The following is a 27,981-nucleotide window of genomic DNA, read 5'->3' on the forward strand; positions in this document are numbered from 1 at the left end:
GGGAAATTACATGATGGAATGCATTTGTTTACATTTGGTGACTCAATAATGGTATGAACATTGAGGTAAATTGAATCCCACCAACAATAATTCACATCTTGTACAGTGTCACCTAGTGGTTAAAACAGTACTACCACTCAGTCTAGCTTGTGCTTCTTTTTGTGTGAGAATGAATCAGCCCTCTGCTGTTAGATATGACTAACAAATATACCTTTTAACATTCCATTTTAATAACACTTTTTCAAACTGCACAATATGCATAGCATAACATTGATTTAAACATGTATTTATAGAGTGGGGTGTAAAAAAAAAAAATGGCATGCACCTTTATGTAAGATGTTAAGACATGATGACAAGGGTCTATTTTATCGCTGCCAGGTCCTTTCTCTTCTTCACACATCCCTGCAGTTTGGCACCCTGATACAGACAGAATCACGCCTCCTCCTGCCTGAGACTATTAGACACTGTCTCTGGTGTTTTCAAGCAGCATGTTGCAAAAACACTCTTGTCACATTAGCTCAGATTCAGTAAGCTCATTCTATCTGGATCCAGCCTGAGTAAAGAAAAATTTAACTAATCAATTGAGCCTTAGTCACATAATTATGGAAATCATGTTGCAATGCAGGTTCTATTTAAGAAATATACATTTGTAGCTGAACTTCCAAAACATTTCTGGGTCATGTGAGAGTGCATGTATAAATCAAATCAAATTGTATTAGTCACATACACATATTTAGAAGATGCTATTGCCGGTGTAACGTTTAAAAAAAATGTTGTCTTTGTGTGTGGGTGTGTATACATGAAAAGCAATGTGATCTTAATCAGACAGGCTGTGTCCATAGTATACATCATAGGGCTCGCTGATGTTGGTGGTCTGAGGACGAGGGATGGAGTAATCTTTGTCAGGATCTATTTCCTGAAACACAAACATGTGAAACATTAAAACATTAGTGCAGTAAATAATGGCAATTAGTTGTTCAACATTACATATACATTGCTTGTAATGGCAAGGGTCATATTCTTTTGTAAGATGTTATTTATCTTTTATGAACAATACAAAACATAAACATACAAATGACATCATAAAAACATCAACTACATCACACCTGCCCAGACCCACTAGCACACAACCCCATCTCCAGCGCCCGCATCACTTTCCTCCACATGGCCTGAAACTGCACCATTTTGTTTCTCTCCGTAGCCCACGCGTTTTCAATATTGGAATAATAAATAGATTTTTCCATGGTGTTAATGATGGTGAATTGATTGATTTCCACATTTTTAGTATACGTTTTTTCAAGATGAGTAATGAGAAGAGAATTGTCCATGGAAAACAAAGGAAAATACCGCACACTGCTACTCCCAGGTGATATTTATTTATAACAACGTTTCGACCCTTAAATGTTTATTTCACCTTCATTTAACCAGGTAGGCAAGTTGAGAACACGTTCTCATTTACAATTGCGACCTGGCCAAGATAAAGCAAAGCAGTTCGACACATACAACAACACAGAGTTACACATGGAATAAACAAACATACAGTCAATAATACAGTAGAAAATTAAGTCTATATACAATGTGAGCAAATGAGGTGAGATAAGGGAGGTAAAGGCAAAAAAGGCCATGGTGGCAAAGTAAATATACTGCTCAAAAAAATAAAGGGAACACTTAAACAACACATCCTAGATCTGAATGAAAGAAATAATCTTATTAAATACTTTTTTCTTTACATAGTTGAGGCAGGCAGCAGAACGTTCTCCACGGCGTCTCCAGACTCTGTCACGTCTGTCACGTGCTCAGTGTGAACCTGCTTTCATCTGTGAAGAGCACAGGGCGCCAGTGGCGAAATTGCCAATCTTGGTGTTCTCTGGCAAATGCCAAACGTCCTGCACGGTGTTGGGCTGTAAGCACAACCCCCACCTGTGGACGTCAGGCCCTCATACCACCCTCATGGAGTCTGTTTCTGACCGTTTGAGCAGACACATGCACATTTGTGGCCTGCTGGAGGTCATTTTGCAGGGTTCTGCCAGTGCTTCTCCTGCTCCTCCTTGCACAAATGCGGAGGTAGCGGTCCTACTGCTGGGTTGTTGCCCTCCTACGGCCTCCTCCACGTCTCCTGATGTACTGGCCTGTCTCCTGGTAGCGCCTCCATGCTCTGGACACTATGTTGACAGACACAGCAAACCTTCTTGCCACAGCTCGCATTGATGTGCCATCCTGGATGAGCTGCACTACCTGAGCCACTTGTGTGGGTTGTAGACTCCGTCTCATGCTACCACTAGAGTGAAAGCATCGCCAGCATTCAAAAGTGACCAAAACATCAGCCAGGAAGCAAAGAACTGAGAAGTGGTCTGTGGTCCCCACCTGCAGAACCACTCCTTTATTGGGGGTGTCTTGCTAATTGCCTATAATTTCCACATGTTGTCTATTCCATTTGCACAACAGCATGTGAAATTTATTGTCAATCAGTGTTGCTTCCTAAGTGGACAGTTTGATTTCACAGAAGTGTGATTGACTTGGAGTTACATTGTGTTGTTTAAGTGTTCCCTTTATTTTTTTGAGCAGTGTACAATATAGCAAGTAAAACACTGGAATGGTAGATTTGTAGTGGAAGAAAGTGCAAAGTAGAAATAGAAATAATGGGGTGCAAAGGAGCAAAATAAATAAATAAATACAGTAGGGGAAGGGGTAGTTGTTTAGGCTAAATTATAGATGGGCTATGTACAGGTGCAGTGATCTGTGAGCTGCTCTGACAGCTGGTGCTTAAAGCTAGTGAGGGAGATAAGTGTTTCCAGTTTCAGAGATTTTTGTAGTTCGTTTCAGCCATTGGCAGCAGAGAACTGGAAGGAGAGACGGCCAAAGGAGGAATTAGCTTTGGTGCTGCTATGGTGACCAGTGAGCTGAGATAAGGGGGACTTTACCTAGCAAGGTCTTGTAGATGACCTGGAGCCAGTGGGTTTGGCGACGAGTATGAAGCGAGGGCCAGCCAACGAGAGCGTACAGGTCGCAGTGGTGGGTAGTATATGGGGCTTTGGTGACAAAACAGATGGCACTGTGATAGACTGCATCCAGTTTATTGAGTAGGGTATTGGAGCCTATTTTGTAAATGACATCGCCGAAGTCGAGGATCGGTAGGATGGTCAGTTTTACGAGGGTATTTTTGGCAGCATGAGTGAAGGATGCTTTGTTGCGAAATAGGAAGCCAATTCTAGATTTAACTTTGGATTGGAGATGTTTGATGTGAGTCTGGAAGGAGAGTTTACAGTCTAACCAGACACCTAGGTATTTGTAGTTGTCCACATATTCTAAGTCAGAACCGTCCAGAGTAGTGATGCTGGACGTGCGGGCAGCGATCGGTTGAAGAGCATGCATTTAGTTTTACTTGTATTTAAGAGCAGTTGGAGGCCACGGAAGTAGAGTTGTATGGCATTGAAGCTCGTCTGGAGGGTTGTTAACACAGTGTCCAAAGAAGGGCCAGAAGTATACAGAATGGTATCGTCTGCGTAGAGGTGGATCAGAGAATCACCAGCAGCAAGAGCGACATCATTGATGTATACAGAGAAAAGAGTTGGCCCAAGAATTGAACCCTGTGGCACCCCCATAGAGACTGCCAGAGGCCCGGATAAAAGGCCATCCGATTTGACACATTGAACTCTATCAGAGAAGTAGTTGGTGAACCATGCAAGGCAATCATTTGAGAAACCAAGGCTATTGAGTCTGCCGATGAGGATGTGGTGATTGACAGAGTCGAAAGCCTTGGCCAGGTCAATGAATACAGCAGCACAGTATTGTTTCTTATCGATGGCGGTTACGATATCGTTTAGGACCTTGAGCATGGCTGAGGTGCACCCATGACCAGCTCTGAAACCAGATTGCATAGCGGAGAAGGTGCGGTGGGATTCGAAATGGTCGGTAATCTGTTTGTTGACTTGGCTTTCGAAGACCTTAGAAAGGCAGGGTAGGATAGATATAGGTCTGTAGCAGTTTGTGTCAAGAGTGTCATCAGGCATCCATGTAAAGTACCTGGATGTGCGTATGTTTTTCAGTTTTTGTAAGAGAATCATCCAAACCACCGGGTATCTCACTACACCCCCATGTGCCATGTCTTGAAATATGCAGATAGACTGATTAAAAGTACATTTACATTTTAATACTTCAGACAGCCAACTTTATAGCTCCGCCCACAAATTCTGGACTTAATTGCATTCCCAGAAGGCATCGATTATTGAGACATGACTCTATGCTTGTGCTGTAGAATTTGTGAATTTTGTCTTTTGTATAATACAATTCTATACATGATCTTATACTGGATTAAGCATGTATTTTTGTTAGTTATTCTTTATTACAACATGCTGATTCTCATTCCTATTAATCATCTAGTAAGCCCAGAGCCATTTTGAAGCCTACTCACTGTCATTGAGAATCCAGACTCATATGGTGATTGGAAAACGGGGTCTTGTTTTCTGCCTGGGGAAGAGAACACAATACAATGACTCAATTATCTGCAGATTCCATACAGTAAGTATTCAAGTAACAGATTGTGTAATTAACCTCATATGTCATATTTTATTCATTGGAGCTAGTCCATATATAATTTAGCTTCCATGCAACTTATTAGTACTGTACCACCAGTAAATTTTCTGTGTTTCTAATGTTATGTTACTGATTAACTAAACTTAGACATGCAGTACAGTACATTTCCCTGCTTTACTCCTTTCCAGTGCTACTGTTTCTCACTTCTCCGTTCCTCACCGTCGTTCTCAAAGCTTCTGTTCTCCCTCCCTTCTATCAGGTTCCCCAGCCCTGGCAGGTTGGCGTTGGGACTGGTCCATCCGCCAAAGTCTAGGGGGCCCTCCTTTGAGCTGGCCTCCCACCTGCAGAGGAGAACCACTTGGGCTAGTCCGTGGCCCAGCAGCAGGACCCAGCCGTTGGCCACCAGGGCTATACTCAGCACCGGGTCATCCCACTGCGGCCGCCGGCCCATCTCCATGTTACCCCGGGTCAGCAGGGCGATCCACACCACCCAGATGGCAGCAGACAGCAGCAGGGTGAGGCAGAGCAGCGTGGCCTGGACCTGGGTCTGTCGGCGGCTGCCCCCGCTGTAGCTGTAGCTGTAGGTGAGACAGGAGCTGCAGAGGCAGCACAGGGAGAGGACCAGGCCGGCGGCCAGCAGAACCAGCACGTAGATGAGCAACATGACAAACTCCCCCTGGAAGTACTGGCAGGGCTGGCCGTCCCGCAGCAGCACAATGATCAGCCACTCTGTAGCGATGACCACCTGGAGGGTGAAGAGGGCCAGGGCCACCCCAGCCTCCCCCCAGCCCCGGGCCACAGAGAAGCCCAGCAGGGCCAGGCAGTGTGCCAGCAGGCAGGAGAAAGCCAGGGAGAACAGCACCCCGAACAGGAAGAGGCGCGTGGGGCATGTCTGGGTGGTGAGGCGGATGACGAAGGCAAAGGTCAGGGCGAAGACCCCCGCCGTGCTGAGCAGGAACAAAGCCATGGAGGCTACGCTCCCCCCAATGCCCCTGCGCTGGCGGGACGACACACACATCCACAGGGTCCAGAACAGCAGCCCCACCAGCAGCCCTGAACTGACCACAAAACCCAGTGAGGCCAGGCTCTCCACCACGATACCCCACGCCGCCTGACGGTCACACAGGTAGGAGTACACGGGGTCCAGATCCGCCCCACACCCCAGGATTGCATCCTGGGAAGTAGAGTTTGAGGAAGAGTTGCGCTGGAGGAAGGAAGTGGTGCCTCGGTTGATAATGGATTTTACAGTGGGATTGTTAGCGGAGATATTGGGGATAGCCTTAGAGCTAGTGGCAGCACTGGGAGGGATGGTTTGGTTGAGGGTGCTGGCATTCAGTGTGGCCTGACATGTGCTGGGAAGTGGGACATTGAATAGTAGGATGAGAAAAAGAGATTTGTGTGTCTGGAATGGAAAGACCATCCTTTTGTTTTGTTTTGTATGCATGTTGTTGTGTCCTTCCTCTCTGGTTTTCTGTTTTGATGGTATACTCCCTGCTCAGATGGGCCTTTGCTACCTGGAAAAAGTAGCATCCATGAGCGCATGTATTTTTGACTCTGAATATCTTTATTTATAGAGCATAGCGGTATTTAGGACAATCAAATCAATTAAGGTGCGTTTGAATAAAGATCAGAGAGAGAGAGAGAAAGAGAGAGAGAGAGAGAGAGAGAGCAGCCAGAGGGAAGGGAGCAGACAGACCACAGACATGCCAAGACAGGGAAATAACTTTGTGTACACAGTAAGAACAGAGGAATTAGGAGTGATTTCATTAGGAATTGATTCTAGATACTCTACATCAGGGATGGACAACTTGGAGGAAGTCGGGGCCACAGAAAATCTGAACTCATCATGAGGGGCTGCAGTTGCTCGCGGGTCTGCGTACCCACATTGTTTACAGATAATTGCAATTCTACACATTTTGCCATAGGGTAGAGAGAAATGTTTGCAGTTTTTAATATTATAACTGAGTGACTAACATAATCATATCATAGTATTATACTGTATTTTATACAGGACAGTTTAGATAGCTGGCTGCAAAACTAACTTAGGGATCTAAAAACTGTTAGCTGACATGGGCTAATTGACTGACTATCAGTGCTTTATATGACAAGAGAATAACTGCTGATGACAACCACATTTCGAAATTGCACCTTGTATATTCCACTATTTTAACTCGCAGCAATAAGTTGAAACCCCAACTGATTTCGTAATAAATAAATACAAATTGGGACGTCCCGATCCCCATCCCTGCTCTACACAGAGGAAAAATGTAGACTACATTAACTCATAAAGCCATGTGAAACCAGGAAAGAGGGCAATAGGGAGTGAGCGTGACAGTGAAATACAAATGCGGAGGGGGGGTTGACACACTGAGATTGGAAGTGAGAGGTAGTGAGAGAGAGAAGCCAGAGATATACTCTCCTGATAGTTGATTGTCACTTCCTCTAGTTCATAACAGAGCCCTTGTTTCAGTGTCAGAGATTCAAATATGACATTTCATTTGCTTATCGCTGGGTAAATATGGCCCTGGCCCCTTTATTTAACCCTTAAGGATAACTGTGTTGCACAGAGGGCAGGAGATGAAACCTCTAAAAGTCACTAAAACCTCTCTGTCAAGTCTATCTTTACCGATTATTTCAGGAACATGTTCATGTGGCTGGTAATTTGTTATATAACATAAACAAATATTTACTAAAAGAATTGTTTTGAATATTTTTCAGTTGATTGGGTCGTTGAATTGGTTGACAGTAACAACAGTCTAAACGATAATGATTAATTGGTTGACAGTAACAACAGTCTAAACGATAATGATTAATTGGTTGACAGTAACAACAGTCTAAACGATAATGATTAATTGGTTGACAGTAACAACAGTCTAAACGATAATGATTAATTATCATCCAACAACAGGAGACATGAAGGCATCGCTGCTTCAACTGCTTACTTTTAATCTTGAGCAACATTTTTACTTTAAAACAACAAACTCATCCTGTGGAAAAACAGGTGGCAAAAAAATGGTAGGATATACCTCCATTCAAGCTACTTTCAAACTAGCAAGGACAAGTAACATTAATTGATTTACCCTTTATCCGGAGGCTTCAGTGCATCCACCTCTGTGCTTGGTGGTTATTTCTCTCCTACTTGTAGTTCCACTTGAGATTTGCAATTAACTCTCAGCTGATGCATCAGTAGACAGTCATCTATGTATGAACATGCCTCCTAACTCAAGGATGTTCCCATATCTCTTACAGGCAGTGCAAGAGGGAGGGAGGGAGGGAGGGAGAGAGGGAGGGAGGGAGGGAGGGAGAGAGGGAGGGAGGGAGGGAGGGAAAGCAGGAAGAGAGGAATGAGAGAGGGAGTAAATTATTTTGGAAACTAAAGATGATTGGTTTTCACCTCAGCCACATTTACATCTACTGGTGAAGCGATAGGAGAGAAGTTTGGACTGACCCACCCCTGACTTCCCCTCCTCTCACTCTCTTTTTCTTAGTCTATCTCACAAAACAGCAAAGTATAGGTGGGGCTCAAATCCCTGGAGGCTATGGAACAGGCACTGATACACACACGCACACACACGCCCACAAACACACATGCGCAAGCATGCACGCGCACACACACACGCACGCCCACACACATACACACACGCACGCCCACGAACACACATGCGCACACGCACACGCCCACACGCCCACAAACACACACGCGCGCGCACACACACACACACACACACACACACACACACACACACACACACACACACACACACACACACACACACACACACACACACACACACACACACACACACACACACACACACACACACACACACACAGTATTAAGGAAATGCTAAAGTTGAACATCTAGCTATGAGAGTTGACCACGTGATTGGAAGTGATATGCATAGGCCCAGATCTGAATGCCAGGTCATCATAAATAATCACACTGCTATGTTACAGAGAGAGGTTAAATTTGATCTTTGCTTTTAATTTAAGGTTAGACATAAGTGTGGTTAGGATTAAGGTTAGGTTTAAAATCAAATTTTTGTAGAAATAGACATGGTTTATTACTTTGTGGCTGTAGTAACTAGTGATGACCGAGGAGGAGGGAGGAGGAGGCTGAATAACACAACTGACTCATCTAACTGTCCCTAAGACTAACAGTAACCACTTAGACATAACCTCACAACACTGATACCCCTCGGGTGGTGTATGTCAGGGAGGGAGAATGCCTTCCAATGGGTCTCTGTATGAACAAGCCCGTGCTGAGCTCCTGGGTTCAAGTCTGTACAGGCAAGGACGTTCTGTAAGGTGTGTGTAAATGGAGCAGAGGGGATAAACACTGAAGCTTTCATAGAGACAGACATAAAGGCCGGGATAGTTTGTCTGCTCACAGTATAGGATTTCCATAAGCTTCAGGGACCTAGGAGAAGAAGTTACAGTATCAGTAGACTATCAAGAGTTACTAAATAAATATTAAAGCACAGACACAGAGAGTGACCTATGACCACAGGGCATCAACCAAAACAATGTAGCAACACAATGTTACGGCTGTCGGGAGAGAGAGTAAACCAAGGTGCAGCGGAGTTAGTGTTCATCTTGAAATTTAATTAGAACAAAAGAGAACACTACAAAAATGAACAAAAACACAACAGCAAAACAGTCCTGTTAGGAAATAATCTAAACAGAAACAATCCCCCACAAAACCCAAAGGAAAAACAGGCTCCTTATGTGTGACTCCCAATCAGAAACAACGAACTTCCGCTGTGCCTGATTGGGAGCCACACACGGCCCAAAACAAAGAAATACAAAAACCTAGAAAACGAACATAGAACGCCCACCCAATGTAACACCCTGGCCTAACCAAAATAAAGAACAAAAACCCCTCTCTATGGCCAGGGCGTTACACACAAATGGGAAAGACATTTTGAGAAAGATATTTGGGGGACTGTGAAATAAAGGAGTTGATTTCCTCCTTTCGTGTGCTAAGGGATTGTAACACCCAGGACATTGTCTGGAATATTCTAAGAGTGGCATACTGTATTATTCTTTCTCAATATTTGTGGTTGCTATGTCATGGAAATGAGACGTTGTTCTATAAGACACTGGTAACAGTTGGATGTGTCTCTGAGATAAGGACATGTACAGTATGTTTGTGAAAAACCTAACATAGTAAACCGGTTGTGAGAAATATATACAATACCAGTCAAAAGTTTGAACACACCTACTCATTCAAGGGTTTTCCTTTATTTTTACTATTTTCTACATTGTAGAATAATAGTGAAGACATCAAAACTATGAAATAACACATATGGAATCATGTAGTATCCAAAAAGTGTTAAACAAATCAAATTCAAAGTAGCCACCCTTTGCCTTGATGACAGCTTTGCACACTCTTGGCATTCTCTTAACCAGCTTCATGAGGAATGCTTTTCCAACAGTCTTGAAGGAGTTCCCACATGTGCTGAGCACTTGTTGGCTTCTTTTCCTTCACTCTACGGTCCAACTCATCCAAAGCCATCTCAATTGGGGTTGAGGTCGAGTGATTGAGGAGGCCAGTTCATCTGATGCTGCACTCCATCACTCTCCCCGGTCAAATAGCCCTTACACAGCCTGGAGGTATGTTTTGGGTCATTGTCCTGTTGAAAAATAAATGATAGTGGGACTAAGTGCAGACCAGATGGGATGGCGTATCGCTGCAGAATACTGTGGTAGCCATGCTGGTTAAGTGTGCCTTGAATTCTAAATAAATCACAGACAGTGTTACCAGCAAAGCACCATCACACCACCTCCTCCATGCTTCACGGTGGGAACCACACACGTGAAATCATCCGTTCACCTGCTCTGCGTCTCACAAAGACATGGCGGTTAGAACCAAAAATCTCAAATTTGGACTCATCAGACCAAAGGACAGATTTCCACCAGTCTAATGTCCATTGCACGTGTTTCTTGGCCCAAGAAAGTCTCTTCTTCTTATTGGTGTCCTTCAGTAGTGGCTTCTTTGTTGCAATTTGACCATGAAGGCGTGATTCTCGCAGTATCCTCTGAACAGTTGATGCTGAGATGTGTCTGTGACTTGAACTCTGTGAAGAATTTATTTGGGCTGCAATCTGAGGTGCAGTTAACAATATTGAACTTATCCTCTGCTGCAGAGGTGACTAGGGGTCTTTCTTTCCTGTGGCAGTCCTCATGAGAGCCAGTTTCATCATAGCGCTTGATGTTTTTTGCAACTGCACTTGAAGAAACTTTTAAAGTTCTTGACATTTTCCGTATTGACTGACCTTCATGTCTTAGAGTAATGATGGACTGTCATTTCTCTTTGCTTATTTGAGCTGTTCTTGCCATAATATGGACTTGGTCTTTTAGGCTATCTTCTGTTTTGAACCCCTACCTTGTCACAACACAACTGATTGGCTCAAAGCATAAAGAAGGAAAGAAATTCCACAAATTAGGCACACCTGTTAATTGAAATGCATTCCAGGTGACTACCTCATGAAGCGGGTTGAAAGAATGCCAAGAGTGTGCAAAGCTGTCATCAAGGCAAAGGGTGGCTACTTTGAAGAATCTCAAATATAAAATATATTTTGATTTGTTTAACACTTTTTTGGTTACTATAGGTTTCCATATGTGTTATTTCATCGTTTTGATGTCTTCACTATTATTCTACAATGTAGAAAATAGTAAAAAAATAAAGGAAAATCCTTGAATGAGTAGGTGTGTCCAAACTTTTGATTGGTACTGTACATTTGTTAAAGTTTCAAACTACAGTATGTTATTGTCACGATTCCCACCGACGGTGGCGCCCCCTCCTGCTCGGGTGGCGCTCGGCGGTCGTCGTCACCGGCCTATTAACTGCCACTGTTTCCCTTTTTTGGTTTTCCCTTCCTTTTGGTTTTGTGCACCTGTGTTTAGTTTGGTTAATTAGCGGGGCTATTTATGTTAGCTGGTCCGCTTCCGTGTTGTGCGGGATTATTTCTAAAGTGACGGTTCATGTTCGTGTCGGCGCTATTTTACGGCGTGTGTATTTTCTCCCCTGTGTGTGGGAGTATTTTGTTTAATGAGTGAGTGTACATTAAATACGCCACTACCCTGTGCTCGCTGCTTCCTGTGCCTCATTCCTTCACCACGACTGCCAATCCGTTACAGTTATTGTGGAGCAATGTAGAAAGAATATGGTTGAATTATATGCTTATGAATGTTAATTGCTGTTCTGAATGAATGTTCTTTAAAAGAATGTCAGATATTAGTGAAAAGTATAACATACTCAAATTTTCATTTTATACCCCATCATGGAAGGGGTTGTATTTTCTCATATTTTCTCAGAGATGACAGAAGAGTAAAGGACAACATGAGTATTGAAAATAATAACTTTACTGGATCTATCAGGACATACAATCACACATACACATTCCGTCATATAAATGTGTTTGTAACACATCAATATATTTATATTTTGTTTGGTGGCATACCATACACTAAGAAGGGGGCAGTGTGGTAGCACCACAGGGATAACAGGGAATGCCTTCACCATAATGATCTATGACAAAGCATCACACACCCTCCTCCCTGGTCTCATCCCTTTCGTTTCCTGTGTGTTCACAGTAGCACACCTTATCAACAACAAGTAAAAAACACAATGCAAAAAAAAGAGATTGGGGTAAAAAGGGAGGGTAACGAAGGTGGAGGTTGCAGTGGAAACAGAGACATATTTACAGTTCTGTAGTAGACTATAAGCAAGTACAAGCTAGTCATAGCTAGTCTTTGCTTGCGTCCACTGCTGTGGTTGATGGTTCACAGAGGAATTGGAGGACTAAAGGGATCTGAGTGATTACAAAAGGACAGAGGGAAGGGGGAGCCGAGGTAGGCTATTGTAGAGAGGAGCGGTGGGGGTGGTCTTGTTGTATCACATCAAGTATTTCTTATGTCCTGTATAAAATACAGTATAATACTATTATATGATAATAATAAAAATAAACAGTTCAGTGTTCCGTCTGCCCACCGTATGTGGTCTTTCAGGCCGCAGTGCCTGACCACAACAGACTTAAGAACAGTGTGGAGTGACGAGACCACTTTAGGGGGATGGCCAGTCGCCTTATGGTGGCGCGCCAGACTAACACAGAAGGAAAGGGTCAAGAGCGGAGAGGTTAAGGGAAGGCAGGAGGCAGCAGTCTTAGATGATTCCATATTTGGCCAGATCACTGAGCTCCATGTCGCCGTAGGCCTCCCATGGGCAGACCACTGCTATGTCTAGAGAGAATGAGAGAGGGAGAAACAATTAGTATTGATTGTCCAGTTGATGAAAAAGGGCAAGGAACACTTGTTGGTTGTCTTGGTTGTCGATATACAGTGCCTTCAGAAGGAATTCCACATTTTGTTGTGTTACAGCCTGAATTGAAAATGGATTAAAACACACAATACCTCATAATGTCAAAGTGGAATCAGGTTTTTCCACATTTTTCCAAATTAATTAAAAATTTGAATCTGAAATGTCTTGAGTCAATACGTTTTCTTGGATGAACTCACTCTGTGTGCAATAATAGTGTTTAACATAATTTTTAAATGACAATCTCATCTCTGTACCCCACACATAAAATTATCTGTATGGTCCCTCAGTCGAACAGTGAATTTCAAACTCAGATTGAACTTCAAAGACCAGGGAGGTTTTCCGATTCCTCATTACAAAGAAGGGCACCTATAAAATAATAAAAGCAGACATTGAGTGTCCCTTTGAGCATGGTGAAGTTATTAATTTCACTTTGGATGGTGTGTCAATACACCCAGTCTTTACAAAGATACAGGCGTTCCTTCCTAACTCAGTTGCCGGAGAGGAAGGAAACCGCTCAGGGATTTCACCATGAGGCCAATTGTGACTTTAAAAACTGAGGATGGATCAACAACATTGTACTTACTCCACAATATTAACCTAATTGACAGAGTGAAAAGAAGGACCTCTGTACAGAATAAAAATATTCCAAAACATGCATCCTGTCTGCAACAAGGCACTAAAGTAAAACTGCAAAAAATGTGGCAAAGCAGTTCACTTTTTGTCCTGAATACAAAGTGTTATGTTTGAGGCAAATCCAATACAACACATTACTGAGTACCACTCTCCATATTTTCAAGTATAGTGGTTGCTGCATCATGTTATGGGTATGCTTGTAATCGTTAAGGACTGGGGAGTTTTCAGGGTAAAAAGGAAACATAATGGAGCTAAGCACAGGAAAAATCCTAGGGGAAAACCTGGTTCAGTCTGCTTCCACCAGACACTGGGAGATGAATTCACATTTCATCAGGAGAATAACTTACACTGGAGTTGCTTACCAAGAAGACAGTGTATGTTCCTAAGTGTCCGAGTTACAGTTTTGACTTAAATCTGCTTGTAAATGGTTGTCTAGCAATGATCAACAACCAATTTGACAGAGCCTAATTTTGAAAATAATAATGGGAAAATATTGTGCAAAACTCTGAGACTTACCAAGAAAAACTCACAGCTGTTATCGCTGCCAAAGGTGATTCGAACATGTAATTGACTCAGGGGAGTGAAAACTTATGTACTTATACTTATTTTCATTACATTTGCAAAAATGTCTAGAAAGATGTTTTCTCTTTGTCATTGTGGGGTATTGTGTGTAGATGTGTGAGAAAAAAAAATATTTAATCCATTTTGAATTCAGGCTGTAACAACTAAATGTGGGATAATTCAAGGGGTATGAATACTTTCTGAAGGCGCTGTATACTGAAAGTAGAAATACACATATATAGATGAACAAACATGACTACTGATGATTGCAGATGGAATATCAAAGTTACCTGTGCCAAGACCCTCCATGCCGGGGATGTCATCACCAAATCTGCAATTGACAAGGAAACATGTTTGTATCTTACAGATTCTAGAATTTGTCTGTCTGCATTTATACAGGTTTGAGAATGTGAGAAATTTGAGTGCTTGTTCGTGTGAATAAGTGGAACGGTTGTGTGTGGAGTTTGTGTGAATGTGTGATGACAGAGAGAGAGATTCTCACCCTTTCTGGCCAGGCTTGGGGGCCTTGCTCTTGAATGTACGGGTTTGCCTCTGCTTGAACTTGGGGGGTCCCTTCTTGGGGGTGGTGGGGCCAGCTGTTCCGGCGGGCGTTGCCAGGGCGCTTCCTGCAGGGGGAGCTGTGTTCATTTCTGCTGAGGTCTGACACAGAGCGAGACAGAGATTGTTATAAGACTGTACATAATATAACATTTGAAATGTTTCTATTCTTTTGACATTTTTGTGAGTATAATGATTACTCTTAATTTCTGATTGTTTATTTCACTTGCTTTGGCAATGTAAACATGTTTCCCAAGCCAATAAATCCCATTAGAAAGAAAGAGAGTGCGCTGTTATAGTGTTGGCCAGAAAGTCTATAATTTCCCTCTATCTTGTATTATCCTCACTCCCATTCTCTATGTCTATCCTGGCTAGTTTAACTTCACTTCAGGTCTGTCCGCCCCCCCCTCCCCTCTCTTCTTCTCTACTGCTTTCTTTCTGCTAATCTCTAGCGCTCTGCCAGGCTCCCTCCAGCCACCTTACTGGTAATCAGGATAGATTAGGGGGATTTGGCTAAACAGCCAGATTATCTTTGATTCCATATAAAACCCAATTTGATAAATTGCCCTTCTTAAATCCCAGGAATGTCCTCTGTGTCACACGCAATTGCTTAGATCACGAAGGGAGGGGGTAAATCACCTCCTTCATTTCTCAGTCCCATAATATATTTTTCTAAACATCTTTCCCATTTGGGTTGGTACATTGTCTTGACCCTGTATACTCTCCTTTCTTAGCATGGACATCTTTTTAGATGCCTGATTTTACATTATCAATTATTTTGACCTGACTAAAGTATTGACTTGACTAGCCCCCACTGAATTTATATACATGCATATAGCATTGTAACACTATTGTAAATTATATCTTCACTACTGTGCATCTGATTTAAGATCCCATTGGCCTTCGATGTCATCAGGGAAAAAAGGTTGATCCTTATGACTTAGTAAGGATGTCGGGACGGACGTCAATTAATGATGGTATTGAGACCGGCTGTGGCTGGCCTGCCAATCTCTTTAGTGGCTCAGACACTATACTGGACAACAGGTGAGGCCACACTCTGTCCTTCTTCATCCGTTTAAGCAGTATCCTCCTAATCTGTCTCCTGAGTACCCCCTTCCCTGAACCTGGGAGCTCCATAATCCTGTTAACATAATGACGTGGATGGAGCTCACTTTACCAGGACATGGTATGTAACTCAACAGATGCTGCACCTGCATGAGATCACAGATCTGGCTCTCCCTATGCTGCTGCCAAATGCCCATCCAGAGGGGATAAAGATCTGTAAAGCTGTGCAAAAGCATCTGTTGTTGTGATTTCAGTCTCTGCTTCTACCAGGTAAGTCTAGCCTCTCTCTCTAGGAATGTGGTGTCTGCTCTCTCTCAGATATCTGCCTTCCACTGGAAGTTTTGGATGCACATTGAAAATCCTGTCATTGTTTTACAACTTTTTAGATGTTGCACTGCGGTTTTGACATTTCCCCCTAAGGAGCAGAATGTGATTTCTGCAGGTCAACTGTTTCTACAGTCACATCATTTATCAATTGACTGGCACAAATGTTTTCCCACCTAGTTCCCACTGCGCTATTATAAATAAAATCTCACTGTTCCAATATCAACACTAGCATACCACTGAGTGTGAAGCAATGCATTGGGCATGCCTTAATGGTATTCTAGTATGGACATTGGAACTTGCTGCTTCTAATGTGCCAATGATTTTAGAGTCAAGATGCACACGTTTGTAGCTATGTAGACTTCTGTATATCACACAAATGGATTCCACATTTCACTTCCCAATCTGAAAGCACACTCATTGCTATCATGCTAGAATTCTCAATTGAGCAGGTGAGCTACAATTACAAATGCATGTACATTCTGCATCATGGCTACAGGTGATAGATTTGCATGAGTCAATCAATCACAATCTTAGATGTTCCTGCTTGATACTCTTGGAACTTTTCCTTTATACTTCCTTTACAAGTTATGTGTACTTATACTGTAGCACTAATGTATTCATCTATATTAGCAATAAGTAATTAAGTAGTAGTAATGTATTATTTCTAAGGAATAATAAAGAAAAGTAGCAATAAGGAGGCCCCCCCGTAACCTATTCCCAAGGTCGTTGCTGTAAATGAGAACGTGTTCTCAGTCAACTTACCTGGAAAATAAGGGTTAAATAAAAATAAATAAATAAATAAAAAGTCTCTGCCTCACCTAATTTCACAAATGTTCCAAGGAGCTTCTGTCTCGAAATGAGAGCTACTGCTGCATGTCAGTCCAAGAGCAAAATGAATACAAGGAACCGGACTTTGTTTAAATACCCCTGATTCTTAATCCTGCAGTCTCCTGGTTTCCAGTCACATGGTCTCCAAAAAGGTCAGCCAGCTCCTTCACCACCCTCACCCCACCTCCATTCCTTGACATCAGAGGGGGTGGGGACATCAGTGAGGCAGGTCAATATGTTGTTTTTAACTAACTTATCCAATTAAGCCTTGGCACGCCTGTGTCAAGCGAGTCGACATTGTCTGTATGTGGTTGCGTTCCTGGTTTATGTGATGGGTCTTTAAAGATTGTGTTGTCACTCATGATGTTCCTTGGTCCTTGTGATCAGATGGTACGCTTAGACCTCTATCTTCTCCTGATAACTATTTTGTTGCTTGAGTGGGATATTTTACCTAAGATACACCGATAGCACTGGTAAAATATAAAAATAACACACACACACACACCTGAAAAATAAAGAACATTTCCTGACTTGTCATGTAGGTTAGGGGTCAATCTACTAAAGTTATTTTACTTGGTGATAATCAGTGTGTCTGTATTTACTGTATTTTTGCAGGTGGCATTCTTTAACAGTCCTGTTACAGCTGGTATATACGCCTACCTGTAATTTACCATCAGAAATACCATCAAAACATTTCTGATTAAACAAACATTGAAGCCAATAGCAAAAAATAGTAACATTTTTCAGAATGGATTTTTTTTGTGGATAAAATGAAGAATGGATCAATTCCATTACTCATAATTGGCTAGACAATTTTTTCCAAGTTAACTGAAAACCAAGTTAGTCGTCATATCCGTCTTGCAGTATTCAGTATATACGTCAGAGCATTGAGGAAGTACTGTGAATCTGCATTGCGTAAGATTATCCTTTTCTAGTATGTGACTACATACTGTGAGTCTAATACTTTTAGCTATATATCCAATCACCACGCAGCATCTTACTGTATCAAGGACATTCAAACAATAAGTGATTTTTATGAATGTTTCAGAGCTAACTGTAAGCACATAGGTCTGAAATTTGTTTTAGAGCAAATACAACAAACTGTAATAGTAGCTCATTCCCAAATCCCTATAATTTATACTCTAGACAGTACAATTTAAGTCTAGCACTACTTGAGATCATTACACAACATCAAACTCTTTTTTTACCCCATTCATTTCTTCGGTGCTATTATTATTAGTAATAAAGTGCAGCATGAATCAAAACCTCTGTATGGGGAGAGGGTGTAGTATTGTATTTTACATTTCCTTGTTGATATGGTAAAGATGTTAATGTCCATGGGGAATAATTAGATGGGAAGGTGCCCATTTAATGGGGAAATGTACTTACTAAAACTGTGTTATGTGTTTCTCACCTAGCTATCTTAAGATGAATGCACTAACTGTAAGTCACTGTGGATAAGAGCATCTGCTAAATGCTTAAAATGTCAATGTAAATGAACCGTAACGGTGCTGGCAAAATCCACATCATCACAGGAGGCAACAGTCTAACCACAGAGCTCTGATGTGCAAAGACATTGATCTTGAGGTCTGGCATGGTGAAGTGGCCAAATATGGAACTACAGTTAATGGGGACATTCTATATTAGAGATTTAGGACCCTTTGGTACAGGACAGACCAAGCAGTGCAGACCAAGGGCCCTTAAAGGAAACTGACGCTACTTCATATACAGTACTTCATCACGTACCTGATAATGGAGGTCTGGGGACGAGTACTTAATTAATTGGTGAATTGGTAGCAAAGTTGACAATATGCCCTTAGAGGTCCTGTGTCTCATAAGAGATATTGCATTTTCTGTTGATACATTGTGAAGACACCACTTGGTCTTTCACTTTGTTATCTGTGCACAGATTAAATCAATGTCGACGAAACGTCTAGAATAGAAACTGCATTAGTCTATGTTTGGAAGCTATAGCTCAAGAGGTTCTTTAAGTACAGTTGATGTGATTAGGGATCTCTTAAATGTAGATAGATATACAGTACCAGTCAAAAGTTTGGACACCTACTCATTCAAGGGTTTTTCTTTACTTTGACTATTTTCTACATTGTAGAATAATAGTGACGACATCAAAACTATGAAATAACACATATGGAATCATGTAGTAACCAAAAAAGTGTTCAACTAATCAAAATATATTTTATATTTGAGATTCTTCTAAGTAGCCACCCTTTGCCTTGATGACAGCTTTGCACACTCTTGGCATTCTCTCAACCAGATTCATGAGGTAGCCACCTGGAATGCATTCCAGTTAACAGGTGTGACTTGTTAAAAGTTGAATTTGGTCAAATAGCCCTTACACAGCCTGGAGGTGTGTTGGGTCATTGTCCTGTCGATAAAACAAATGATAGCCTCACTAAGCACACACCAGATGGGATGGCCTATCGCTGCAGAATGCTGTGGTAGCCGTGCCTTGAATTCAAAATAAATCACAGACAGTGTCACTAGCAAAGCACCATCACACCTCCTCCTCCATGCTTCACGGTGGGAACCACACATGCGGAGATCATCCGTTCACCTACTCTGCATCTCACAAAGATATAACGGTTGGAACCAAATAAACTCAGCAAAAAAAGAAACGTCCTCTCACTGTCAACTGTGTTTATTTTCAGCAAATTGAACGTGTAAATATTTGTATGAACATAACAATATTCAACAACTGAGAACTGAGACATAAACTGAACAAGTTCCACAGATGTGACTAACAGAAATTGAATAATGTGTCCCTGAACAAAGGGGGGGGAATAAAAAGTAACAGTCAGTATCTGGTGTGGCCACCAGCTGTATTAAGTACTGCAGTGCATCTCCTCCTCATGGACTGCACCAGACTTGCCAGTTCTTGCTGTGAGATGTTACCCAACTATTCCACCAAGGCACCTGCAAGTTCCCGGACATTTCGGGGAGGAATGGCCCTAGCACTCACCCTCCAATCCAACAGGTCCCAGACGTGCTCAATGGGATTGAGATCTGGGCTCTTCGCTGGCCATGGCAGAACACTGACATTCCTGTCTCGCAGGAAATCACGCACAGAACGAGCAGTATGGCTGGTGGCATTGTCATGCTGGAGGGTTATGTCAGGATGAGCCTGCAGGAAGGGTACCACATGAGGGAGGAAGATGTCTTCTCTGTAACGCACAGCATTGACTTTGTCTGAAATGACAACAAGCTCAGTCCAATGATGCTGTGACACACCGCCCCAGACAATGACGGACCCTCCACCTCCAAATCGATCCCGCTCCAGAGTACAGGCCTCGGTGTAACGCTCATTCCGTCAATGATAAACGCGAATCCGACCATCATCTCTGGTGAGACAAAACTGCGACTCGTCAGTGAAGAGCACTTTTTGCCAGTCCTGTCTGGTCCAGCGACGGTGGGTTTGTGCCCATAGGCGACATTGTTGCGGTCCTCATGCCTCCTTGCAGCATGTCTAAGGCACGTTCACGCAGATGAGCAGGGACCCTGGGCGTCTTTCTTTTGGTGTTTTTCAGTCAGTAGAAAGGCCTCTTTAGTGTCCTAAGTTTTCATAACTGTGACCTTAATTGCCTACCATCTGTAAGCTGTTAGTGTCTTAACAACTGTTCCACAGGTGCATGTTCATTAACCTCTATGGGCTAGGTGGGACGCTTGCGTCCCACCTACGTAACAGCCACTGGCAGCCTGTGGCGCGATTTTCAAAACGTTAAAAATCCTATTACTTCAATTTCTCAAACATATGACTATTTTACAGCTATTTAAAGACAAGACTCTCGTTAATCTAACCACACTGTCCGATTTCAAAAAGGCTTTACAACGAAAGCAAAACATTAGATTATGTCAGCAGAGTACCAAGCCAGAAATAATCAGACACCCATTTTTCAAGCCAGCATATAATGTCACCAAAACCCAGAAGACAGCTAAATGCAGCACTCACCTTTGATGATCTTCATCAGATGACAACCCTAGGACATTATGTTATACAATACATGCATGTTTTGTTCAATCAAGTTCATATTTATATCAAAAACCAGGTTTTACATTAGCATGTGACGTTCAGAACTAGCATACCCCCCGCAAACTTCCGGGGAATTCGCTAACATTTTACTAAATTACTCACGATAAACGTTCACAAAAAGCATAACAATTATTTTAAGAATTATAGATACAGACCTCCTCTATGCACTCGATATGTCCGATTTTAAAATAGCTTTTTGGTGAAAGCACATTTTGCAATATTCTAAGTACATAGCCCAGGCATCACGGGCTCGCTATTTAGACACCCGGCAAGTTTAGCACTCACCATAATCATATTTACTATTATAAAAGTTTGATTACCTTTTGTTGTCTTCGTCAGAATGCACACCCAGGACTGCTACTTCAATAACAAATGTTGGTTTGGTCCAAAATAATCCATCGTTATATCCGAATAGCGGCGTTTTGTTCGTATGCGTTCCAGACACTATCCGAAATAGTAAAGAAGTGTCGCGCGCATGGCGCAATTCGTGACAATAAAATTCTAAATATTCCATTACCGTACTTGCGAAGCATGTCAACCGCTGTTTAAAATCAATTTTTACGACATTTTTCTCGTAGAAAAGCGATAATATTCCGACAGGGAATCTCCTTTTCGGCAAACAGAGGAAAAAATCCCAAAGGCGGGGGCGGTCGGGTCATGCGCATAAGCCCAGTGTCCCTTGATCTGCCACTTGAGAAAGGCGATAATGTGTTTCAGCCTGGGGCTGGAATGACGACATTCTGTTTTTTTCCCGGGCTCTGAGCGCCTATGGACGACGTGGGAAGTGTCACGTTAGAGCAGAGATCCTTAGTAAATGATAGAGATGGAAAAGAAGTTCAAGAAATGGTCAGACAGGCCACTTCCTGTAAAGGAATCTCTCAGGTTTTGACCTGCCATTTGAGTTCTGTTATACTCACAGACACCATTCAAACAGTTTTAGAAAATGTAGGGTGTTTTCTATCCATATGTAATAAGTATATGCATATTCTAGTTACTGGGTAGGAGTGGTAACCAGATTAAATCGGGTATGTTTTTTATCCAGCCGTGTCAATACTGCCCCCTAGCCCTAACAGGTTAATTGTTTATGGTTCATTGAACAAGCATGGGAAACAGTGCTTAAACCCTTTACAAGGAAGATCTGTGAAGTTATTTGGATTTTTACAAATTTACAAAAAAAAAAGGGACGTTTCTTTTTTTGATGAGTTTATCTCAAATTTAGGCTCATCAGACCAAAGGACAGATTTCCACCGGTCTAATGTCCATTGCTCGTGTTTCTTGGCCCAAGAAAGTCTCTTCTCATTATTGCTGTCCTTCAGTAGTGATTTCTTTGCAGCAATTTGACCATGAAGGCCTGCTTCACGCAGTCTCATCTGAACAGTTGATGTTGAGATGTGTCTGTTACTTGAACTCTGTGAAGCATTTATTTGGGCTCCAATTTCTGAGGCTGGTAACTCTAATGAACTTATCCTCTGCAGCAGAGGTGACTATGGGTCTTCCTTTCCTGTGGCGGTCCTCATGAGAGCCAGTTTCATCATAGCACGTGATGGTTTTTGCGACTGCACTTGAAGAAACTTTCAAAGTTCTTGACATTTTCTGGATTGACTAACCTTCATGTCTTAGAGTAATGATAGACTGTCATTTCTCTTTGCTTATTTGAGCTGTTCTTGCCATAATATGGACTTGGTCTTTTACCAAATAGGGCTATCTTCTGTATACCACCCCTACCTTGTCATAACAAAACTGATTAGCTCAAATGCATTAAGAAGGAAAGAAATTCCATAAATTAACTTTTAACAAGTCACACCTGTTAACTGGAATGCATTCCAGGTGACTACCTCATGAATCTGGTTGATGGGAATGCCAAGAGTGTGCAAAGCTGTCATCAAGGCAAAGGGTAGCTACTTAGAAGAATCTCAAATATAAAACATATTTTGATTAGTTTAACACTTTTTTGGTTACTACATGATTCCATACGTGTTATTCATAGTTTTGATGTCTTCACTATTATTCTACAATGTAGAAAGTAGTAAAAATAAAGAAAAACCATAGAATGAGTAGGTGTGTCGAAACTTTTGACTGGTATTGTATATCGTTAATCGCCCTTAAGTTTGAAAAAAACAAGATATGAGTTTTTAAGCGATATTGCCCAGCCCTAACCTGACCACAAGCTAACATTTAAAATCAGTCACAGGTGTCTCTAACTCATCTGCTGACATAGGTCTAGTGTAGTCAACCAATTTACACTCTTGATATCCATTATCATATACACCAATTTATATGACACTAGTCAATTATAAGGCTGGAATCTTATGCCACTGTTCCTCTTTAGTGGAATCTTTTTTCGGGAAGACAGTGTTGGCGCTACCTGCCGCACAAAACAAATGAAGAAGAAGAACTGGGTGCACTGGTTTGTTTTTATTTAGTCCCAGGTTCATTATGTTTATAACATTGCCAAATGGGACAGAGAACCTACATGGATTATGCCTTTTAAGTAAGCCTTGTATCATACAGTATATCCTTTTCAATAGGTACAGTTGAAGTCGGAAGTTTACATACACCTTAGCCAAATACATTTAAACTCAGTTTTTCACAATTCCTGACATTTAATTCTAGTAAAAATGCCCTGTTTTAGGTCAGTTAGGATCACCACTTTATTTTAAGAATGTGAAATGTCAGAATAATAGTAGAGAGAACGATTTATTTCAGCATTTCTTTCTTTCATCACATTCCCAATGGGTCAGAAGTTTACATACACTTAATTAGTATTTGGTAGCATTGCCTTTAAATGGTTTAACTTGGGTCAAACATTTTGGGTAGCCTTCGCAAGCTTCCCACAATAAGTTGGGTGAATGTTGGCCCATTCCTCCTGATAGAGCTGGTGTAACTGAGTCAAGTTTTGTAGGATCCTTGCTCGCACACGCTTTTTCAGTTCCGCCCACAAATTTTCTATAGGATTGAGGTCAGGGCTTTGTGATGGCCACTCCAATACCTTGACTTTGTTGTCCTTAAGCCATTTTGCCACAACTTTGGAAGTATGCTTGGGGTCATTGTCCATTTGGAAGACCCATTTGCGACCAAGATTTAACTTCCTGACTGATGTCTTGAGATGTTGCTTCAATATATCCACATCATTTTCCGTCCTCATGATGCCATCTATTTTGTGAAGTGCACCAGTACCTACTGCAGCAAAGCACCCCCACAACATGATGCTGCCACCCCCGTGCTTCACGGTTGGGATGGTGTTCTTCAGCTTGCAAGCCTCCCCCTTTTTCCTCCAAACATAACAATGGTCATTATGGCCAAACAGTTCTATTTTAGTTTCATCAGACCAGAGGACATTTCTCCAAAAAGAACGATCTTTGTCCCCATGTGCAGTTGCAAACCGTAGTCTGGCTTTTTTATGGCGGTTTTGGAGTAGTGGCTTCTTCCTTGGTGAGTAGCCTTTCAGGTTATGTCAATATAGGACTCGTTTTACTGTGGATATAGATACTTTTGTACCGGTTTCCTCCAGCATCTTCACAAGGTCCTTTGCTGTTGTTCTGGGATTGATTTTTCACTTTTCGCACCAAAGTACGTTCATCTCTAGGAGACAGAACACGTCTCCTTCCTGAGCGGTATGACGGCTGCATGGTCCCATGGTGTTTATACTTGCGTACTATTGTTTGTACAGATGAACGTGGTACCTTCAGGTGTTTGGAAATTGCTCCCAAGGATGAACCAGGCTTGTGGAGGTCTACAATTGTTTCTGAGGTCCTGGCTGATTTCTTTTGATTTTCCCATGATGTCAAGCAAAGAGGCACTGAGTTTGAAGGTATTCCTTGAAATACATCCGCAGATACACCTCCAATTGACTCAAATGATGTCAATTAGCCTATCAGAAGCTTCTAAAGCCATTACATAATTTTCTGGAATTTTCCAAGCTGTTTAAACGCACAGTCAACTTAGTGAATGTAAACTTCTGACCCACTGGAATTGTGATACAGTGAATTATAAGTGAAATAATCTGTCCGTTAGCAATTGTTGAAAAATTACTTCATCATGCACAAAGTAGATGTCCTAACCAACTTGCCAAAACTATAGTTTGTTAACAAGAAATGTGTAGAGTGGTTTAAAAACGAGTTTTAATGACACCAACCTAATTGTATGTAAACTTCTGACTTCAACTGTATCAACCAATATCAACATATGGGACTGTCTGGAAGAGAGGAGCTTTGTTTCAGCTCACCCAGTTCTAGACCAAAGGTGTCTGGACAGATAGACTATGTGAGATGTGTGACACTGCATACAATCCTTCATGTCCCCCTTAATTGCCATCGCCAAGCAACCCTGAAATAGAATACCCACACTGACCTGTCACCTTATTGACACATTTCTTAACTGGCACACTTCCTAGAGAGAGAAAGAGAGAATTGCCTTTAATAATTCTGAAAAATGTTCTCATTTAAAAAGGAATTTAATACAGTGCCTTCAGAAAGTATTTATACACCTTGACTTATTCCACATTTTGTTGTATTACAGCCTAAATTCAAATTGGATTAAATCGTTTTTTTTCTCACCCATCTACACACCATAATGACAAAGTAAAAAAACATATTTTTAGAAATGTTAGCAAATAATGAAATACAGAAATATTGCATTTACATAAGTATTCACACCCCTGAGTCAATACTTTGTAGAAGCAACTTAGGAAGCATTTACAGCCGTGAGTCTGTCTGGGTAAGTCTCTAAGAGCTTTCCACACCTGGATTGTGCAACATTTGCCCATTATTCTTTTCAAATTCTTGAAGCTCTGTCAAATTGGTTGTTGATCATTGCTAGACCACCATTTTCAGGTCTTGTCATAGATCTTTAAGTAGATTTAAGTCAAAACTGTAACTCGGACATTCACTGTCTTCTTAGTAAGCAACCCCGTGTAGATTTGGCCTTGTGTTAATGGTTATTGTCCTGCTGAAAGGTGAATTCATGAAAAGTAATGTGTTGCATTGGATTTTCCCCAAAGATAATTACTTGCCACATTTTTAGCTGTATTGTTTATGTGCATTGTTACAAACAGGATGCATGTTTTGGAATATTTTTTATTTTGTACAGGCTTCCTTCTGTTCACTGTCAGTTTTCTCCTAACTCTGTAACTGTTTTAAAGTCACCATTGACCTCATTGTGAAATCCCTGAGCAGTTTCCTTCCTTTCCGGCGAATGAGTTAGGAATGACAACTGTATCTGTGTAGTGACTGGGTGTATTGATACACCATCCAAAGTGTAATGAATAACTTAATCATCTACCAATAGGTGCCCTTCTTTGCGAGGCACTGGAAAACTGCTCGACTGAGGGACCTTATAGATAATTGTATGTGTGGGGTACAGAGATAAGGTTGTAAATCAAAAATCATGTTAAACACATATTGCACATAGCGTGAGTCCATGCAATGTATTATGTGACTTGTTAGGCAAACGTTTACTCCTGAACTTATTAAGGCTTGCCATAACAAAGGAGTTGAATACTTATTGACTCAAGACATTTTAGCTTTTCATTTTTTATTAATTTATAAACATTTCCAAAAATATAATTCCACTTTGAGATTATGGGTTATTGTGTATAGATCAGTGACACAGCATCTCAATTTAATCCATTTAAAATTCACGCTGTAACACAACAAATGTGGAAAAAGGTAAGGGGTGTGAATACTTTCTGGCCCTTTATGTTTGAAGCATTTAGGCTATTTGCATGTACATTTATTCCAATAAATATATAAAAGAAAATAACTAGCAATTTTTCATTCAAAAACTAGATTGTTTTAATGTTTTATTAAATCAATGAAGCTCTTTTTTCTTTGTAGTGTGGAATCCCAAAATCCTCACCCCCTTCAGTTCTGGGCAAAATCTCTTGCTACCATGGCAACAACCAAATTATCAGGATTTGCTGTTTTAGTCCTTGAAGGTATATGGAAATGTGTAGCAGTGCAGCAATGAGAGCTCTTTCTTTCATTCCTCCATCCCATACATTTTTCCAATAGGGAGTTTAACCTATGACAAACTATGTCAGTATAGAACAAGTTATTGCTCACATAAACCCTTAAATCATATGTAATTTGAAAGAATTCCATGTAGTGAGGCAGATATAAGCTAAGGTTTCAACATCCTAATGTCAATGGCACAAAACAATGTGTCTGATGGATAACTGTGGATCTAAACTTTCCAATGATGTATGATTAAAGGGTATACGTGAGCAATAACTTGTTGTATAGTGACATTGTCATAGGTTAAAATCCCTATGGGAGAAATGAATGGGATGGAGGGATGAAAGAAAGAGTGATAACACAGAGAAAGCTCCCATTGCTGCACTGCTATCACATATTTTCCAACTCAAAGGACATTTCAAGAAAATCACTATGACATATCGTCAACCCAAGTGAGCCCGACCGACCCCCCTGGCTCATGGATTATTTGTAGTTTGTTTGCATTAGAACTTTAAGCACCGCAGTGCACCACAGCTCCAGAATTATACACATTGTTGTTAAAAATCACTTGTCGCGCAGACAGTGTCTTCACATCTTTTTCATTCCTATCACAATATTGGACTGATTTGTATGTGGGCGTGGATCAGATATTGTGTTGCCTATAGTTTGTCAGTAGTAGGCTAATCAACATAATTGTATCCAATTTCAAATCACTACAAACATGCTAGATACAAGTCATTAATGCTTTAACCCCATTAAGCTGTATTTAAAAAAATATTTATAACTGAAAAATTAAAGATGCACTATGCAGAAATCGCTCCGGCATTTCCTGGTTGCTAAAATTCTAATAGTCCGCCTAATTTCAGTTTGTGACAAAACAAGTAAGTATAGTGTAGAGAATCATTGTACCATCTAAACCGCTGTAAAATATATTTTCCATAACTAAAAATATTGTCTTTTCAGTTGTTTGAAGATGGTGTACAAACCCAAAGTAAAAGAAGTGAAAACAAAATTTAAGACTGGGAAGCAAAGAAATAGCGCACATAGAACAGCAAATAGATGTGCTGCTACCAACATTTTGAATTACAAACAGGGAAATCGCTTCTTAGACTTGATTTCAAAGAGAATGACAGCTCTATAACTTACAGTTC

The 27,981-nt window shown here is 41.3% G+C and overlaps 2 protein-coding genes across 2 annotated transcripts; both read right to left on the bottom strand.

The window, feature by feature from the left end:
* Window positions 1–208: 208 nt before the first annotated feature.
* LOC106601203 (G-protein coupled receptor family C group 5 member D) lies at window positions 209–7,769 on the bottom strand. The gene is made up of 4 exons (XM_014193208.2): window positions 7,614–7,769; window positions 4,753–6,047; window positions 4,412–4,467; window positions 209–916 (listed from the first exon to the last, which is right to left on the bottom strand). Exons 2-4 carry the CDS (start codon window positions 5,975–5,977, stop codon window positions 818–820), a joined length of 1,380 nt encoding a protein of 459 aa, XP_014048683.2. The 5' UTR covers window positions 5,978–6,047; window positions 7,614–7,769; the 3' UTR covers window positions 209–817.
* A 4,114-nt stretch (window positions 7,770–11,883) lies between these two features.
* On the bottom strand, window positions 11,884–16,963 carry LOC106601202 (retinal cone rhodopsin-sensitive cGMP 3',5'-cyclic phosphodiesterase subunit gamma). Its single transcript, XM_014193207.1, has 4 exons — window positions 16,819–16,963; window positions 14,553–14,710; window positions 14,341–14,381; window positions 11,884–12,777 (listed from the first exon to the last, which is right to left on the bottom strand). Exons 2-4 carry the CDS (start codon window positions 14,696–14,698, stop codon window positions 12,701–12,703), a joined length of 264 nt encoding a protein of 87 aa, XP_014048682.1. The 5' UTR covers window positions 14,699–14,710; window positions 16,819–16,963; the 3' UTR covers window positions 11,884–12,700.
* Between the last annotated feature and the right edge of the window lie 11,018 nt (window positions 16,964–27,981).

Source organism: Salmo salar, chromosome ssa03, assembly GCF_905237065.1.
Source record: "Salmo salar chromosome ssa03, Ssal_v3.1, whole genome shotgun sequence".
Lineage (NCBI taxonomy): Eukaryota > Metazoa > Chordata > Actinopteri > Salmoniformes > Salmonidae > Salmo > Salmo salar.

Coding starts and splice junctions, on each gene's coding strand:
- LOC106601203 (XM_014193208.2), bottom strand. CDS start 5,977: ATGCATACAAAACAAAACAAAAGGATGGTCTTTCCATTCCAGACACAC. Junction 4,468..4,752: donor CAGAAGCTTTGAGAACGACG/GTGAGGAACGGA, acceptor TCTCTTCCCCAG/GCAGAAAACAAGACCCCGTT. Junction 917..4,411: donor AGTCTGGATTCTCAATGACA/GTGAGTAGGCTT, acceptor TTTGTGTTTCAG/GAAATAGATCCTGACAAAGA.
- LOC106601202 (XM_014193207.1), bottom strand. CDS start 14,698: ATGAACACAGCTCCCCCTGCAGGAAGCGCCCTGGCAACGCCCGCCGGA. Junction 14,382..14,552: donor CCCAAGCCTGGCCAGAAAGG/GTGAGAATCTCT, acceptor TGTCAATTGCAG/ATTTGGTGATGACATCCCCG. Junction 12,778..14,340: donor CATGGAGGGTCTTGGCACAG/GTAACTTTGATA, acceptor CATTCTCTCTAG/ACATAGCAGTGGTCTGCCCA.